The sequence below is a fragment of the Bactrocera tryoni genome, chromosome 5, assembly GCF_016617805.1.
Source record: "Bactrocera tryoni isolate S06 chromosome 5, CSIRO_BtryS06_freeze2, whole genome shotgun sequence".
Taxonomy (NCBI): Eukaryota; Metazoa; Arthropoda; class Insecta; order Diptera; family Tephritidae; genus Bactrocera; species Bactrocera tryoni.
In genome coordinates this window covers 65,580,155-65,600,047 of record NC_052503.1, presented here as the reverse complement: position 1 = coordinate 65,600,047, position 19,893 = coordinate 65,580,155, and the positions used below count along the sequence as shown (strand labels likewise).

General features: G+C 38.1%; 3 protein-coding genes across 3 annotated transcripts in view; 1 reads left to right on the top strand and 2 right to left on the bottom strand.

The window, feature by feature from the left end:
* The window catches only part of LOC120776323, a 59,098-nt gene that overhangs the window by 24,978 nt on the left and 14,227 nt on the right, over window positions 1-19,893 (top strand). The window contains exons 5-10 of the mRNA XM_040106852.1: window positions 2,851-5,107; window positions 5,948-6,134; window positions 6,191-6,258; window positions 6,317-6,999; window positions 10,738-10,892; window positions 10,953-11,169. Coding sequence (XP_039962786.1) covers window positions 2,851-5,107; window positions 5,948-6,134; window positions 6,191-6,258; window positions 6,317-6,999; window positions 10,738-10,892; window positions 10,953-11,169 — 3,567 coding nt within the window. The remainder of the gene's footprint in view (window positions 1-2,850; window positions 5,108-5,947; window positions 6,135-6,190; window positions 6,259-6,316; window positions 7,000-10,737; window positions 10,893-10,952; window positions 11,170-19,893) is intronic.
* Window positions 13,242-15,968, bottom strand: LOC120776326. The gene is made up of 4 exons (XM_040106856.1): window positions 15,384-15,968; window positions 15,150-15,318; window positions 13,773-14,084; window positions 13,242-13,712 (listed from the first exon to the last, which is right to left on the bottom strand). The coding sequence occupies exons 1-4, from the start codon at window positions 15,794-15,796 to the stop codon at window positions 13,296-13,298; spliced, it is 1,311 nt and encodes a 436-aa protein (XP_039962790.1). The 5' UTR covers window positions 15,797-15,968; the 3' UTR covers window positions 13,242-13,295.
* Window positions 17,091-19,189, bottom strand: LOC120776325. The gene is made up of 4 exons (XM_040106854.1): window positions 18,339-19,189; window positions 18,015-18,183; window positions 17,621-17,947; window positions 17,091-17,563 (listed from the first exon to the last, which is right to left on the bottom strand). The coding sequence occupies exons 1-4, from the start codon at window positions 18,761-18,763 to the stop codon at window positions 17,147-17,149; spliced, it is 1,338 nt and encodes a 445-aa protein (XP_039962788.1). The 5' UTR covers window positions 18,764-19,189; the 3' UTR covers window positions 17,091-17,146.

The window sequence follows — 19,893 nt, the reverse complement described above, 5'->3', positions numbered from 1 at the left end:
ACTCAAAATGATATAGTATATGTAATTCACAAACTAAACTCCGACAGCTGCCAAATTGATACGCATTCCTTTTAAAGGTTAGGGCTAACTATAAATCATATGAGTTTAATTCCAGTAGTGACATCGATCCATTTTTTACTAATAGTATGCCTGGTTGTCTTATATTGGTTTTAATTGGGTGAATATTTCACTTACCCCCCATATACCCAATAGAAAAATTTTCGATCTCCCTGCTGACTTTATATCTACATATGCACGTATATCGGGCAATGTAGGATTTTTTTATTGAAATTGAGAGAACGTTTTTTCTAATTTGCTATTTGTATGTAATATACAAAAATCACAGTTTCATTTTTTCGCATTCTAATAAAAATTATAAGCAACAACGGAAACATTATTTATTTTTTTTATAATAGCACCTCTTAGTTGTTATTGTATGCGTGCAGCATATGCTGAATGCATTGCTATGCATTGATTGGGAGTTTCCGTTGATTTACACACAAAATATCACATAGTTATACATGTACATTGTGACAAAAAAGATCCCGGAAATTAGTAAATAAAACGCAAAATATTTCATTATTCCTAAATATTTATTTTATCGCCTTCAAAGTAATACCCACCAGAATAATACACTTATGCCAACGGTTTTTCCACTCCTCAAAACACTTTTCCGTATTGAAATTATTTTAATCACTTATTTTAAACAAATATATAGTATACACAGAATTGTGCCTCCTGGCAAAAATCCCGAAGATGGACAAAACAAGCTACAGTTCGTAAATAATAAATATTAGATTAAGCAACTGTGGAAAATGTTTCGGACCTAAAGAGTCGGTACAATCTACTTTTCCTAGCAATATTATTTTGGATTTTTTAAACGTTTTTCTCCTCTTAAATCTCTTACATACTAACTATTTAAAGCCTTCTTTAAAAGTTTACGTAATCTGCGCCAGCCCATAAATTTTAAAATGCATTCTTCATCTAATTTAGGAAAAGAAAATGCACAAAATGTTTAATTTTTTAAACAAAAAAACTTATAATATAAGAAAAAATATTAAATTAAAAAAATCTGCAGGTCGGCGAAGTAGAGACTGATGAAACAATGGCTTGTCTTGGTGTGCAGGAAATAAATACTTTCCGTGACCTAAAATGAAAATTTATGTGGAATCTGTGAAGAGTAAAAATATAGCTATCGCACTACGAAACATTTTTGAAAAAAAAAAATTTTACAAAATGGTGGAGGTTTGAAAAAAAAGTTTCGCATTTTCCCTGTTTTTTGTGGTTCGGAATTTTTTAAAAATAAAAAAAAATCTTTCGAAAGCTCTTCGTAGTGCGATACTATAATGTATGAGAAAGCTCTGTGTAAAATTTCATGTGAATAGCTTGAGTAGAACTTGAGATATCATGCACACCGTTTCTAGAAAAGTAGTTATGAGAAAAACGAGTTTAAAATTTGAGAACTAGTCGCGCGCAGTCGGAGTCGGAGTCACAAAATGAGCTGTAACTCAGAAAATAATTTGAATTTCGAAAAATCCTCTTAGAGACATTTTCTTGAAGGGTTATACTATAAAAAAGCTAGCAAAAAACAATCGATTTTTCGAATTTCTGAACCAGAATACCCCCTTTGAGGGGTTATATACAGTTAGAAGGCCAAAAAAATGAATTTTCCGGAATTTTTTCTGAGAAAATAATTCTATTATGGTATCTTTTAACTGTATGTAAGACTTATTATGAGTAAAAGTATTTATTTGGAAAGGAACTACAGCTGATCTCCGGGAGCTTCTCTCAAAAACTGCGTTTCGCGGTGACCACTATATTTCTGAACTGGATCAACTGAAATTGAAAAACAAAACAGATTTCGTTAGAGTAATGTTAAGTCTAGTAATTAATTGACGAAATAAAAATATTACATTTTTATAAAAAAATGGCGCTTTCTCATCTATTTTTTACCAAAATTTCGGCTTTAAATTGTTTATAAAAAAGTGTTTATCAGTGAGAAAAAATCTTCGATTAATTACTAAAAAATATATTTAAGAAGCTCGTGTTAAAATATGAGACTAATCGTTTTAGCCGTGTAAAGTTACTTTTACTTTACATAGACTCTGAAACGCCTGGTATTGTTAACTTTTTACCGAAAATATCGAACAATCTGCGGAATATATCGATTTAAAAAAAATATTTATTGAACCAATCGTTACAATTCTTTAAAAACCTTCAAAATAGGCTCCTTCTGCGTCGATGCAGCGCTGGTAGCGAGATTTCCAAGCATTGAAAGCGTCGCAAAAGGCATTTTCCAGAATAGCCTTGTGAGCCGAGGTGCATGCTGCTTGGATAACCTCTGTCGTCGCTAAATGCTTGCCTTGCACCAATGATACTCTTCGGTCTATTCAGGCAAGGAAGCAAAAAAGGGGTGTGCAGGCTGCGGAAGCGTTGGGATGCCGGCCTTGGTTAGGTAGCTGTTCACAAGAAAGGCGGTGTGAGGGGCGTTGTCGTGGTGCAACTTCCAATCGGCTGCGATTTCTTGTCGAACCCAATTGAACCTTCGTTTGAGTCTCTTGTGGACTTCCACGTAAAACTATATAATTAACCGATCGTCTGAGTTCAAAACTTTGTCACATTGTCGTTGTTTGTCGAAGTCACAGGTATCCCCGCATGGTCTTCATGAACGACCTCTTCCCGGCCCTCCAAAAAGGCCTGGTGCCACCGAAACACACCAATTCTTGCTGCATCAACATCTGGGTACCATACCTCAACCATCAACTTTTACCATACCATACCGATTATTTTCTTTAACTTGCCACAACAACATTAACTCGAATTCTATATACTTTTATTTATTCCACGTAGTGCTCGCGAACCACTCCAAGCAATCATACATTTTCTGCCCGAGGAGTGTGGCTACGATATATTGCTACCACATCCGGAAGCCAAAGAACAACTTGCCAATATCATCGAGCAGATTCAGGTGGATATCTTTGAAATGCGCGCATTGGCATTAACAAAACCAGTCGGTTATATGCAACATTATTTACCCGTTATATCACGTTGCCTCGCCGAGAAGTATACAAACCAGATCTATGAACAACTCTGTCATTATTTGTATGATATCGAAGTGCTGCTGCAGCAATATGAACAGTATTATAGAAAGCCATTCCAAACCATCGATGTCGAAATGCCAATGAAGGTCAATGTAGAGGCACTACAAGAAATAGCCGAATCCTTAGATTTGCAGGGAACCTATTTAACCGCGCCACTACCTGCTATAGCCAGCGACGTGGCAACGGTTGCCATCTATTTTGATGGACTGCTCAATCAAATAGCGGAGCGCGTACGCAAATTGACGCCACAGCAGGCACAAATCAGCACCTTGCCGTACAAACAAGCGAGCGCCATGGACTTGAATCAAGAACTACGCGATGTCTACGCCACGGCTTTCGATAGTATTTTGAAGGTGCGACACTTTGAACGTTTATGCATTGCCGCCAATAATCTGCTATTGCACGAACTGCTACTCTATACAAATATCGACTCATTCGAAACGGTGCACTATACGAGTCTGGAGTATAATGCGATGCGTTCGTACATAGATAACGGTTGTTTGAAAAACGTCTTCCAGGTAGAAGAATACCATGAATTATCAGACAGAGACTTCTTTCAGTTGCCATATTATGCGAAATTATACTTTGGTGAGAATATAGTTAAGCAACATTTGCAAAAGTGGCTCAATGAGTATAACAGCTGCGAGGTGGATGAAATTATGCCCGGCTATAAGTTGTATCACTTCAAACGCGCATATAATGAAGTGAATGAAGAGCAACAGGTTGTAGTTTTACCATCGCCGCTGTGCTTTCGCGATTTTACGCTCTATCAAATGGAAGAGTTCATTGATGCCTTGGTCACGCCCGAAATGATACAGGCACAGTACGAGCAAAGCTATACGTCTATTCAAAGCTTAATGAAGAAACGTAAAAAGGATAAGGATAATGATGGCATAGATATGTCTATATTTATAAGACCGACATCTTTGAAATGGAAAAAACTCAAAGCATACATGGAAACACACATGAGTCAAGCTGTTGGCAGTCAAATACCATTACTACCGCAGTTGAGACCGACAGACATGTCGGTGCAAAGAAAGTCTTCACATATGGAAGGTGTGCCCGGACTACCCTACAATCATCCTTTACTGCAAGGTTACAATCTCGAAGATGTACGTCAGGAAATACAGATAAAGAGCTCCAAATACTATTTCGAAGAGGGTGGTGTGGAATTATACGAGGAACGTTGGTGCTTCACCGATATGAATAAAAACTTATTGTTAAATGCAAATGATATTTTACTCAATATATTTCGACCGCGTTTTTGGAACACCTCAGTCTCACCATGTCTGCGTTTCACGAATAAAAATAATGTCTCATTGCGTATATTAAACACTGCGAATGAATGCGCTAAAATTGTTATAAACTATCCCAATGGTTTGACCATATATCACAATGAGCAACAAGTCGAACAAGTATGGCATGTACTAGACACGTTCAATAGAGAAAAGAGTCGTTTGTTTATCGCCGAAGGTGCTGTTATTGTGCACTACCAAAACGACGAACTCATAACGGTGATGCGTTATAATGGCGAAGTTTATCGCTTATATCAATATGAATTTCCCGAGGGTGAGGAAGAAGCCTTCCAGGAAATGACTGAAGAATTGGATTCTTCGCTGAAAATTGAACAAGTCGATAGCACTGCAACTAAAGGCACAGGACGACGTACAAAACGCGATACGAACAGAGATCAGGATGTGGATGATGAGAAGGAAAAGGATGAAGAAAAAACAAAAAAGAAAGTTAAGCTAAAAGCAAAAGAAAAGGGAGAGAATCCGAAAGATAAGGTTTCAGTTAAAGCCTCGGCACGTTCTAAGGCCTCATCACATAAATCCGTGGCTTTCGGAGAGCATAAACACAAAACGCGTAAGGAAATGCTTATTAAGTCAATCGACAATGAATTGAGATTTCTCAACGAACTCACACAAAAGTATTCGCTCAAATACTTGCACCTGATTGTGACGTCAGCAAATGGAAATATCGTGAACCTCACACATCGGGGTAAGGTGAGTGCTATAGTTGTGGAAACTACGAGTTCTGTATCTTAGAAGACAGTATTTGATTTAGAAACCGACATAGAGCTTGTAAACCCTCCAATTGGGCTAAAAATCTTTCAAATCTTTAAGGGTCAGTTAAAAATTGGTTAACAGGCTTAAAAAATATAGAAAAATATTTTTAACGCGATAGTGGCTGGACAGTTTTTTAATCTGTATCAGTCTTTCGAAGGCGTTCAGTACTGCATAAGAATAATAACCATGTGTAGAAGCTCAAGAAATTACAGATTTAAGACATATGTAAAAAAGTAAAGACGGAGAACTCATTAGCTTTGAAGAATTAGACCATGTACATATATCGGATTTCAAGTCGACAGAAGCAGATTTTTAATTATTTGAGAAGGCCTACACTAAATATTACAAATATTTGTAATACTGCAAAGATTCTGAAAGTCCACTTTTATGGGTCTAAGTTTTTTGGAGTTCCTTCTTCTTATTGAAAATATTATTATTTGATTAGACGCAAATAACCCTAAAATAACAATGAGCTTTTGTAATCAAAGTTTCCCTATATGCATGAGATTAAAGAACAGAAGACTTGAAATTTCGACATCACTAAAAACTTCCAGTCTTCCATCATAACACGTTTAAGCCAAAAGACATAGTCTAAATTTAGAAAAACCTGAGCAATAGCAAAGAAAATGCTTTGCTTAAACCTTCTTCAACGCAAAAACTAATATATTTGAAGATTCTTATTGCGATTTGCGAATTGTACCTACAGCTTGAGCTTTTCTTCTTTAGCATAATAGCGTCTTAATTTTCTTTGCTTAACTCGTTTTTTCCTTATTCCAGGTCTACAAAGGTCGCTCTAAACCAACTATAGAATGGCACGACTATTTTGCGAACGAAAGCTATGCCGAACGCGGTGATGGTGTACGTATGATTTGGACCGCGGACTCTCTGAAGTGTTATCACAAAGATGGCACCGTTTTAATAACAAATATAGAGGAGAAAATTGAAGCATTCGGTTTCGATGCTGGTAAGTGCTTGAACTTGGCAAATATATTGAATACAATTCCGAATTTTAAATTTCAGACACCGCTGTGACACTGAGTTCTTCTCACATGGACGAGGACTTTGGCGATTACTCCGATAGTTTATCTGTAATAAGACACCGTTTTTTTTTACTTGACCAAATTAACTACTTCCCATCCACTTTAGACTAGCCGTAATGTGAAAGATGGTCACCGTTCTAAGAGCACTTCACCTACGCACAAACAAACACATAAAAGCGTCACGCCGAAGACATCACCTTCCAATAAAGCTGGTAAAAAACTTAAACGCGAAGTGTCCGATGTCAAATCGGCATCACCACACTCACATGCTCCATCAGCAATGTCACATTATTTTATATCCGGCGAAGGTGAGGAGGCACGTAAATATGATGATCCTTCATATGTGTGTAGCCGCTATAGTAGCTTTCATATGTTACATAAAAAGTATGCCGAAGTGCAAATCGACTTGTACGAAGTGCCGGTAAATGATATTGTCATCACTATAATGGCCATTGATGGCATATCGGCATACATCTACAAAGTATTACCGACAATTGAAAATTTAAATTTAGACCAATACGCGGAGGTACCAAATTTTCGAGCCACAGGGGGTGAAGGTGTTACAGACACCCGCAAGAATACCGCAACTACTAAGAGCAGTTCAATTTACACCGCTGGCAGTGAACCGCATATGTCTGACTCGGGCAAGTATACGATTGAGGAGGAAATTGTCGTACAGACGGTAGTAAAAGTTAGTTTCGGCAATGCTTTGAACATATCAACCACTGAAGAAGCATGTGAACTCGGTTTGGAGTTGGAGCGTTATGATGAGGAGAATAACAAAGTACGGTAAGTTTGATAAGCCTGATCTTGTGCAAGTCTATCTTTAAAAAATGGAAGGCCAGTCTTATGGATTAAAAAATTAGCTAAGGGTTGACAAAGCTCGGATCCCAATTGAGGCAGAGGTATATACAAGTTCATGAAGACATACCCATGAAAACAACTGTCATTTGAGGAACAAAATTCCTTTTGAGAGGAATTACAACCTCACACTTCTTACTACTGATGCATTGGCAGCAGATATCAGCTTTGTTATTGGTATTCAAAAATGAATTGAAGTTAGCTCAAATTTTGAAGAATTATCTCATAAACTCAAGTCACTCATCTGTATATTTTTATAAAAGGGAATAATGTGGATAAAATACTGATATCCCTTCCGACGCATTACAGGATCTCATTTCGGCCTCAAGTTCGAGCTTAACTCTGAAATAAACTCAATAATTCATTGTAGTCATCCTCATAGGATGCTTGCGCGTGATGCGAATTTCAACAGACACTACAGCCTGTCTATGGATACCTCCTCCCGTGTATCATACCGTGAAGACCCCAGATGAGGAACAAGTGCATAAAAAAATGCTCCATTGTTTCCCTGGTGCCTTGCTCTAGACATTTCCTGCAGTCTTCTCGATCTGTCAGCCCCATTCTGCGGGCGTGTGTCGCCACCACACATTTACCGGTTTTATTGACATAATACTGACAAATTAGCGGCGCCCAGTTCGATATAAAAGAGTATTAGTTTATTGTGGCTCTAAGCCTTATCAGAAGCGAACTTCACAAACATTACTTGCAACTATTACTAACGCGACTGAAAAACCTGCATGACAATTCAAAGTTTCTTGTAAAACTAAACTGGGACATTGCGTCATTTTTTTTCTCGAGCTTCGAACGCAGTTACCTTACAAAACAGAGTTCTAAATGTTCTATATATATTTTTTCTATTTTAATCTTGATTTCACTCGTTAAACGCTATTTTGTGAGAATGAAGAATCTGAATTTTGAAACTCTCGAAAAATATTCAGTTTGTGCAGGAAGCTCTAGAAATTTTTTAAAGTACTACTCAAACCTTTGCTACTAAAATATTTGCATATACTTTAATCGCATGTCTAAATTTTACTGACCTACTCACATCCATACTTGGAAACAAGCATATACCAAAGCTTAGCGTAAAAACATCGCTTGAATTTCTCGCGCTACTCTCTCTCATCTGCACCGATACCCAACCAGAGTTTCCACCGCAAAATTGCGTGCAAATGACTAGATAACAGTCAACAAAAGCCACGCATGCAAACACTTCAATAAAAGAAATTTCAAGATTTTTACACACGAATTGGTTGAGCAGCTCGTTGTAGAATTTCTAATCGGCTAGAAGCCACCACTTGAACTTCCTTTCGGAAACTTCATTCACAGCTTAAACTCTTTTACTCGTTGCGCAACGCTGCAATGACATTGCCATAGACGTTTCCTCACATAACTGCAACTACACTTCCATCTAACTCAGTCCAATACCTCGCCAACAGACCAAACTCGCACCAAGCTTCCGCAAACGTGATAGACAGCTGAACAGAGTACTCGTAGTTAAGAAGATGTGTAACGTCGTCGATAATACTAGTGAAGGTACTTTGCATTTATGATTAGAGCTATCACATAATGTGTGTATGCATATACTTACCCTGTAGGAAAATGTATTACTTTTAAATTGGTTTCAATGTAAGTCATTTTTTCTTATAAAATGCTGGTAATTTTAGCATTGCGTTAACTGTGGTTCTGTGGATATCTATCCAATAGTTCCAAACTAATACCAATAGGTCAAAAATTCGATATTCAGCGCAATCGCTTAATTTTTTTTAGATCAACACTCACATTTTGGTAGAATTAGAAATATTTATCATTATTTTTTTATTTTATTTATGCCTATTTATAGTACAGGGTCCGGCACTCGAACTGTAACCAACTTCAGACCGTCCGCGCAGCTGTCGCATTGGAATCAGCTGTTTATAAATTTGCTGAATGACAGTTCGGCGTATTGTTCACAAGTGTACAAAAGCGTTTTGCCAAAAGTGAACACAAAAAATAGTTATCAGCGATGTAATTCAAACGTAATAGTGTGATTGCTTTATATTTAGCTGGAAAATCACAGCCAGCAATTATTCGTGAGCTCAAACACCTTAATGTGAATTAAGTTTTTGTTTATCGCACCATCACTCGTTACAATGATACTGGTAGCAGCGCAAAACGCCATCGAGGTGGTCATCAAAAGACTGCAACGTCACGTGAGATGGTTTGGACAGTGAAGAAGCGACTTGAGCAAAATCCACGACGAAGTGCCGATCAAATGGCTAAAGAACTGAAAATATCCGACCGCAGCATCCGACGCATATTGAAAAATGAGCTCAAGGTCAAGCCTTACAAGTTCCAAAAGTCCCGTGGTCTCACACCGAAGCAGCAACAAGTAAGACTTGAGAGAGCAAAGCAGTTACTTCGCTTGGCCGAAAGCGGTCAAATTCCGAACATTGTGTTTTCTGACGAAACAATTTTTCCAATTGAGCAATTCGTAAACTCTCAAACCGATATGGTTTACTTGACCGACCGTTCATACGAGAATCTAAGTGGTTGGCCACCAGGAGGCAGCATCCGCCACAAATAATGGTTTGGGCCGCTGTCACCGCAGATGGGCGCTCTCCAATGGTTTTCATCGAGCCTGACGTCAAAGTAAATGGGACATATTTTCGGGAGAGTGTTCTGGAGGCTGCTTTGAAGCCGTGGGCAAACAAACATTTCGGTCGCAAACCATGGACGTTTCAACAAAACTCAGCACCGTCTCACAAATCCAATGGATTATTCTCTCTGTGCCATTTTGGAGAGCAAGGTCCGAAGTAAAAAATACACCAGTCTCGAGATGCTGAAGAAAGCTATTGTCCGTGAGTGGGCGAAAATACCGGCAAGTCACATTCAGGCAGCTTGCGATTCGTTTTTTGACCGTTTCAAGGACATAGTTAAGGCAAAAGGTGGTCGTATCGAGCAATAGTTAATTGGTCCAGAATTTATGATCATTTTCACACATTTTGCACTTTAAAATAAATTAAAATTATTTTCCATATCGAATTTATGGCTTTTTTAATTGATTACACTTCAACCCTGTATAATTCTAACATAATTTTAAGCGAAAATTGAACTAAGAAGATGGGATAAAAAATATTCTCCCACCATCCACACCGTCGACCTGTTTCCTCTACACTTCACCTTAATATTTTTCATAGCATCATTAATTAATACAAATTCGGCGATGATGCACCTGTTCAGAACTAAAAGTTTATTAGTGCTCAGTTTCCTACTGTACATTTCAAATCCAGTGAAGGTGCAAGCAAGGCAAAAGGCATTGTATGGTTCGTGCAACATTGAGCTTGATGCTTGCTACTCCATTTCTGTGCGTCATTGCCTTCATAGCATTATTATCATTATTGTTCATACGTACATACATATGTATATAAAAATGCGTCTACATTATTTGCGTTTACTATTATTACTATTATGCAAATGAAAATGTTTTATCAACTGGAAAATTGCTGCGGTGCAGTTGATATAAGCTTACGCACCTTTGCACTATACAAATTATAAACTAAAAGTTGGCATTTACATATGTATGTAAGATTTTTTTTAATTTAAATAAACTATAAGTTCCAATTTCTAACTAAAATTTTAATAAATTATTATTACATATTTGAAATATTTTTAATTTTTTCTACACAGCGACAACTTGGAATTGCGTTTCGAGTTTAAGCAAAATATTACCGATCTCTTTCAATATTTTGTGGATCGCATATCGAATTTCAAAAACTATCAAAAGCCTAAATCGTGTGAATTGTATTTTTTGGAGCATCAAAATGAAGAGTGTCACACAACAGGTGACTATTTTAAGTATTTTGCTTTCTACACTATTTCATATATCTTTTCTTTAATACCAGGTTATCACTTCCTTTGTAAGCTACCGCCACCGATGGAATATAATTTCTCCGCTGGGAATACTTTTACCGAACTGAGACAACTGAAGAACGTCAAGCAACTAATGACTAATGATTATGCTTGGTTCGAGGAAGATATGAAGAAGTTTCCACGTTTCCCATTAAAACGAGAACGTGTGCCACCTATAAACGATACTTTTCCATTCGTTTTGCTCGCCAAGTAAGTAGATGGAGTGCAAAACTAGTGACATATGTACATACATATAATTTCAATTTTATATATCTAGTCACTAACTTAATATGATATGCTAATTGCCCATTCATCTCATAAAATTATGAGGAGAGTTTTATTCGCTTAAACAGCTTTCTTTCGTAAGTTATATAGTCTGAACAGGCTTTTATTGCATGTTTTCCCAAAGAAGATAGAAATTATGAAATCCGTACTCTCCTACCTCTGCTGGGTTATGTCGATTTATCTGGTTTCCTAGTAACCACCACTGCTGAGACCTTGTTTCTCTCTAAGTCTGCTCACCATCCAAGCCCGTCTAATCATTAATATGACTATCATAGAGAGCATTCACGTGGCCATGAGAAAATTGTCTCCTTATGAGAATAATACCTTAATATCGTTTGACTTTACAAAAGCATTAGACGCGGTGGTTATTTTATTATACATAGTGGACAGAACTCTTCGCAACAAGTATGCATTATTGAAACGGTTGGCAGATACTCTAAGTACCTCTCAGAGCTTACTGACTACTTTTGCTAGAACGATCTAACTTTTTCCCTCGTAAATCTATACGACCTTTAAAAATTGGACGAAATACTACAGAACAGTAGACACCTAAATAGCTCGGTGTAACAATCCTACACTTTTCACTCCAAACACGGCTGCTATTACGGCTAAATCATAGAATCCCAGAGGAAAAAGCCTTGTTGTTGGCTAGGCAATCAGCTGAATAGTTCTAACTATGATCAAAGGGAGCACGTGAAAGTCGAATTATTTAGAGAGTGACAGAACATCGACTACCGTCATTAACTGCATGTCCCTCGCTCAGCTTCTTATTAAGTAGAGTAGCCGACAAGATGACTCCCTATCATGCGACTTCCTCAATCTACTCCTGCGGAAAATATTTCGAGCTAGAGATCTGAATAGAGAATGTACAATCTGGCACAAGAGTGTACAACTACTGGCGTACGCCGATGACATCGATATCAGTGGCCAAAACAACCGCGCCGTTAAGTCTCCAGATTAGAGAATGAAGCGACGCAAATGCGTCTGGTAGGGAACGAGGTCAAGACGAAATATCTACTGTCAGCAAACAGTCGTCGCACTCGCGATTTGAATCCCACGTTACTGTTGATAATCATAACTTCGAAGTCGTAGATAATTCCGTCTATCTTGGAACCAGCATTAGCACCAACAACAACGTCAGCATCGAAATCCAACGCAATAATTCTTACCAACAGGTGCTACTTCGGACTCAGTAGGCAATTGAGAAGTAAAGTCCTCTCTCGACAAACAAAGACTAAATTCTACCAGTCCCTAATCATACTTGCCCTGCTATATGGTGCAGAGGCACAGAAGATGACAACATCTAATGAAACGGTATTAAGAGTTTTCGAGAGAAAGGTTTCGCGAAAGATTAAAGCTCCTTTGCGCATTAGCAATGGCAAATACCGCAGTCGATTGAAGGATGATATACGACGTCATTACATAGTTAGCGAATTAAGAAACAGCAGAATGGCTAAAAACACTTCAGTTTTGAGAGTATTCGACGCAGTACCCGCCGGGGGAAGCAGAGGAAGAGAAAAATCAGGTGGAGAAGGATCTCACTACACTTGGAATCAATCATCGAAAAACAACGAAAAGGAAGAACGACGGGCGCGCTGTTGTAAACTCGGCTATAACCACGTAGGCGGTGTCAACGCCAGTGAAAAAAAGAAGCTTTTCTCGAAATCACACCTTCAACTCCGCCTTTCTGTAACTCCAAGGAAACCTGCTTAACATACAATGCTTCCTATGTGCATTGGCACTCTGAGGATTCCATTTCTAATTTTCTGAACATAATTCTGACGTACATATAATACTTACCACAAGACACTAACCACATCTCCTCAAACCTTTTCAATAATCCGTCATCAAAGATGCTAATCCGTTGCCCAACCTCAACAAATCTGTTCGTTTCTTAGGCCATATATAAATTTCTTAATTCTTCTCTCAAAAACATATTATAAATAACCCCGATTAGGACTTAAAACTATGTACTCTGGAAATAAATGAATGAGTAATTCTATAAGAAGAAACATATTTTTGCAATTACAATATATTTTTGAAAACATTCATCATAAATCTAAAACACCCAGCTCATTCAAACGATCCAATCCATAACGTAACATTTCTAATACACGCTTGTTTGTTAACAGCTTCTTACGTATTTCTTCTTTTATTGTCGGATCAATTAAACTATTTAAAGTCAAACCTACCGAGTCCTGACGATCCATGCAGCAAAGCGGCAATTCACATGTCAACGCAAAGTAACTAGCCAACTCTAAATCACGCACTTCCTCCAGAACCACTTGCCAACTGGGTATGTCCGATTCTTCGGTACCCAAGATTTGCAGTGTCTTCTTTAGATGTGCATAATAATGGCGCAGCAACTCATAGCGATGTAACTTCAAGACATCCAGCTGAACGCTTGTGTTTAAAAAGAAATTGAGATCGTAGCCACAGCTGCCAACAAAATCCAATTGAAAGTCGACCTATAGAGACAAAACAAAATATTTTTATCCATAAAATTTAAAGAATTATTAACAACTTACAAATACAGCATCTTGTGGCACTCTTTTACCATCTACTATCGCGTATTTCATTAGTACATTATTTGCCCAGAGATCGCCATGCGTAATCACGTTGAAACGGCAACGTTCGGGTCGCATTACGCGCTTCGCCCACGCGTCGAAATTCTCGACAGATGAGCGCATTTTATTTGCAATCTCTTCAAAATTTTCCCATTCGGCCACAACTTTAGTCGCCGCTGTTATGCCACCCACAACAATAGCATTGAAAAACACATCATCGTTGAAGCCGTTAGAGAGTGTTGAAGGCATTAGCGCAGCCGATTCTGTGGGGAACTGAGGAAAAGTTTAAGTCGAGAAAAAAATTTAAATGATCTGGTAGAGATAAATAGATAGAAAATAATTGAAGCTTTGCATTGCGACCTATGGTCTATTGTGCCCTCTCCTATATCACATATTGTCACAAAGGTCCAGCATTCTGAACAAATCCAGGAGCTCGCTGTGCGCGACTGAGGTAATGTGATCCCTGTTCACGTAGATGGAGCCCAGAGCTTTGAGCCTGCTTCTACAAATTACTGGGTAATCTATAATTAGGTGTTCTGAAGTTTCCTGTTTCATCTCACAAATCCAGCAGTTTGCTAGTTGGACAAATGCTTCTCGAGTCTGCAGTGAAATTTGTCTCGGGGAGATTGTTCATATCTTTACACCTTGCAAGGTTGTACCCTCCCAGAAGTAGCTTGGCATGGCGTTCCCAGCTGCCTATTGCCAATGCCACTTTCTCCTCTGTGCGGAGCAACTTCTTTATAGTGTGCGGTCCCAACGCAATTCATGGTTTTGCCGCCATCATCCTGGACGCTTATATAAACCCTTTATGGAGCTTTCTTTTTGGTTAGGTCGAATAGTAAATGTATTCTACGTGATTGGAAGTGTTGGAGCGACTGTCGCCTAATAGTAAATACATTTTGCTACCCGACCGAAGTGTTGTCTTCAAACCAGTGAGGCATTGAGTCAACTCAATGAGCACTGGATCAACTGTCGTCTTATAGTATATACATTTTACTACTCAAGTGCTGTCTTTTCGAGATCACAAGAGCGTTTAGTATTAGCAGCAACGTAGCTCTCGAAGCTTACGTCAAGTACCTCATTGGTATTCATACAGTATGATTTCTTCTACGAAGGAAGATATAACTCCAATATACATATACACCTAATTTATGGGGTCAGTGAAGCAGTATGTACATATTTCAGTGACAGTCTGTAATTTTTTCTAATTGGTGTCTTCATTTTTTCTTAGTCCCCCACTTCGCAACCCAACTTCAAGGCTTAGCGTTAGTCCTCTGCAAAGCTCTTTTGTGCTCTCTAACCTCAACTTTTCCTCTACTTACAACATTCTTCACTCACTTTTTCAATATACTTCATTGATGCGGCATGGAATATTGCAAGCTTTTTTAGTACGACTTTCGTCTCTTCTAAATCAAGACCTACGAAACGGTTCATACGGCGATAGTCGGCGTCATTTAGATCTTCTAAAACATAAATCTCACGTGGGTTACGCTCACAAAAGTAGCAACTAAAATTAATAAATAGAAAACATGTAAAAATATTATTATTATTTTGGATTACTACTACACCTACTTGGCATAAAATTTCGGCGCCGTAGCTGCATCACCAATCTCAGACTTCTCAGCGGCTTGTTCAAGTATCTTCTGCATTTCAGGCAGCACATGTTTATACATAGCCAACTCATTCGAACCGAGTTCCGCTATTTCTCTCAACACATCTTTCACAATAACCGTTATTTCGCGCTTTTCATTTGAATTTTCCGCGCCTGCGCCGTGCAAGCGAAATTGTACTCTTGCACGGTAGATGACGCTGCAAAAGTTTTCGCCCTCTGCTGTGGCACGTTCAAATTGACATTCCAAAATTTCGACTTTATTGTTGTTGCTGTCATCTAGCGCGCCCTTAAAGTGACTTTCCAATGCATTTTTAATGAAGTCCTCGTTGAGGTAGGACGGTAGTAATGTCGACTCGGCTTGCTTTGTGCACATTTTTTTTATCACAACTTAAACGATTACTTACACACTAATCTTCGTATTTTTTTTCTGTATGTATTTACGTTTATTGATAAACCACCAAAACGCAAACCCTCAATAAACTTCCGCTCAACGTTCTTTGACAATAACGCCCGTACACGAATGAGATTGCAACTGATTTCACCAGTAATATGCTGCTCATTCCAAACCCTATATACTCGTACATGCATGTGAATACCTATAGCTATGGAAAGAGCTTTTCAGCGAAGCTTTTATAAACAAATATTATCTCTCTCTCTTCTCAATATGCTTGTGATTGTGAAATTGATATAAACGCGCCCACACTTCTGATTTATTAATTCAAGGGATTATTTCGACTTAGATTATTAGTTCGTTGATGTTATGAGTGAAATTATTATAACATCGAAATGGAAATTATTAAAAAAAAATATTTAGTTAGTATGTAAAATCAAATATGTGTTACTAAGTTAACTAAAGAAACTAACGCGAATAATGTCTTTCTCTACCAACTATGGTGCCAACAGCATAGCTGATTCCGTTGTAAAAATACATCTACTTTAAGAAGTGGAAGTCTTTCAAGAGTGACGCGTAAGGGATTCCTTACGTCCAGTTCAATTTTTATCTTGTTATAGGACCATTGCAATAAATATAATCAGAAACCATCTAAATAATCCACACATCAACAAGCCTATTTGCAGAACCTACAAAACTCCTAGATATTCGTCTTACCATCATCATCAGGACGACATAAACAAGATGATCGGGCAGTCGATTAATAACTGTTCGCACAGTTTCCGAACACAACCCATGCTCAAAAGACTAACTTCAGAATCCCCATATAATAACTTATACTTCCTTAGCCCTACATCTCATTCTACCCTACTCAAATGACAATAGCCTCAAGCTAAGGAAACCATTCATTTTTTGGGACTCAGAATGGATCAACTAAAAAATATAATGAATATTCAAAGACAATTAGGAGCACAATTAAGGTGGTACTATAAGAAGGGAACTTCCAGAACAAACAGCAGAGTTATCTTCACCCACTGACTCGCAAAAGGGCAACAGTAGGTGTATTAAAAAATTCTGAGAAGACGCGATAGTTCAAAATCTACAGTAACTTCCAAAGAGAGATCGAACTTCTATAACATCATATATAACTTTCAGAACAAGCTTAAGAGTTATCTTCAACACACTGACTAACAAAAGAGCAGTAAAAGGTGTTTTAGAAAAACGCTGACAAATTCAAAATGTAAAATTAATTCAGAATACTATTTTTTTGTATAATATCACCATTCGTTGTGATTTTATTTAAACTGCATATGTACATACATACATACATCATCAACTCGGTGGAATATCCGTTTCACTAGTTATACAGTCTAACACACCCAACTGAGCTAAGCGCGTCAAGCCATAACGAAGCATTTCCTGTACTCTCTCATTTTCATACATCAATTTGTGTTGCCTCTCATGCTCCTCAGTGGAAGCTACGCCGTCCATACAACTTAATGGCAACAAACACAGCAAAGCGTAATAACCAATGAATTCGAGATCGTATACTTCATCTATCAATGTCTGCCAAGTGGGTAATTCAGGCTCTTGGAATTTTAAACGCTTAAGGGTTTCCTTTAAGCGATCGTGATAGTGACGTAGCAGCTCATGACGATGTAATTTCAAGACTTCCACGCTGACGCTAGTGTAGAGGAAGACATTTAAATCGTAACCACAACTGCCAACAAAGGACAATTGAAAATCCAGCTATTTTTTGAAATATAAATTTGTATTATTTGCTAATTAGCTAAGTCATTTACTTACAAATACAGCATCCTTAGGCACGATAACAATGTTTGGATCAGAGCTATCTTTAACTCCTAACCGTGTGAGAATATTCTTCGTGCAGAGTTCACCATGGTTAATAACATTGAAACGACAACGTCGTCTTCTCAGCACCTGTGTTAGACGTTCATTGAAGTTTTCCGTCCATATGCGCATGGATGCTGCGATACCGTCAAAGCCCGTCCATTGTTCAACCATCTTAATAGCATTGCGCATGCCTTCGAACGCTGTAACAGCCTGTCGGCGAGTCGGACTAATGCCACTGGAGAGCGGTGATGGTAGCAGTGTTGCTACCATATTTGGAAACTTTTTGGAACGGAAGAAAACGTGTAGGTTATTTATTGGATGAGTCTTAAAAATTTTGCACAGCCACCTCCTTCATATACTGCATGGACGCTGCATGGAGATCTGCAAGTTTACTCATAACGATATTCGATTCTTCGAAATCTAATCCATAGCGCGGTTCAAGGGGACGATAGTCAAGTGCGTGTAAATCTTCCATTACGAAGATTTCACATTTACCACGTTCGCAAAATAAGCAACTGAAAATAGTTATCAATGCAGGGTTAATGCAGAATATACAACTGAAGAGCGGATAAATTCTCTTCATTGAAAAACAAATACGCGCTATATGAACCACCCTGTACATACGACTATTCTAGCATCACTGTAAACTAACATTTAATATTTTACTTACTCTGCAAATAGTTTGAGACCCCTTTTTTTAGGAACATACTTATCAGTTCCATACCGGTAATCCGAGATAACTGACAGTATACGCTTCATACTCGGCAATACGTGTTGAAACATTACCAATTCATTTGTGTTCGCCTTTGTGGCCGCATCCATTATCACATCTTTCACTATGAGCGTTGTATTATCTGCCACAGGACGACCGAGCCGATATTCTTCGAATTTCACATGAGCTCTATAGATATCACTACGATTGTTTGCACCTTCCTCGTTGATGCATTGGAAAACACATTCCAATACATTAACACGCTTATCGTCATACATGCTACCACTGACGTTACATTCCAGTGCTTGTCGTATATAATTCGCATTGATATATGCCGGTGGCGCTTTCGTCGTTGTTTCTTCTGTTTCTTTGCCTTGAAGCATGTTTGTATAGGAGTATTTGAAATTTGTAATAATTTTTGTTTCAGTGTACTTTTTGTTTTCAGATCTTTTCACTCTGCACTAAACATACAAAATTACCGACTTTAGAAAGCGACGGCAAAACTAATATTATTCGTATCTTTTGTGTTACTCTTTTGTGGAATTAGCTTATAATAATTTTTGTTGTGAAATTCTTCGAAACTTGCATTACATTTCCGATCTATTAAACATTACCTGGGATGGACACGACCACAACCAAACGACTGCGTTTACAGTGTGACAAAACGAAGCAGTGGGTCTATGACGTACTGAAATTGTGCACCAGAGATCTGCAATTATACTCTTTCGTTTGTTGAGTAACACTAGAAAGAGTAAAGGCCCAGTCACATAAGACCGCATCAGAACGGGTACGTTGATTTAGTAGCAGAGAAGTGTGCAACTGACAACTGAGTTGAATGTGTGCATTTATATAGAGAGCGACAGATTGGCAATGTGTACTTTATTGGACAAGCAGACGGTAGAACAACTCTCAACTTTTGCATAGGGAAGAACAGCTGATTTTTGTTTACTTGCGTAGCGCATTCATTGTGGCATACCTGTACGATACGTACGCCACTTCATTCGCATACTTATCCGTCTTTAACATACAGATACCCAATCTGACATGGTCAATACACCTTTCCCCGCTTTGCGTAACAGTTCACACTAAAACGACAAAGCACAAAAAACAAAGAGTATTCCACAATGGATACTTTGCTTTCAGTGTTTCTCCAACCAATATGGCGACTGTTGCTTGACAAAGCGTAAAAAGCTTTGACCAATATTTTGCTTGGCTTCGCGTCGAAAACATTTTATGTGATGCTAAAGGGTACATCGAACTTTGCTGTCAAAATAAATGTCTGACGCAAAGCGAAGCAAAAGTTCTATGTGAATTGGACATAATAGTGAATATAAGGCAAAAAAACATAATCAACAAAAACACATTTATGCATGTTAAACATAGCTAGAGTATGAGTAAAAAGTAAATTGCTGAACACAATGACCGCGACAGACTGCAGCAGCACGACAGTGAACTGAAAATGGCGTCGTGAAGGCTGCTACATGAACATTTGTAAGAAGGCAGCAACATAACA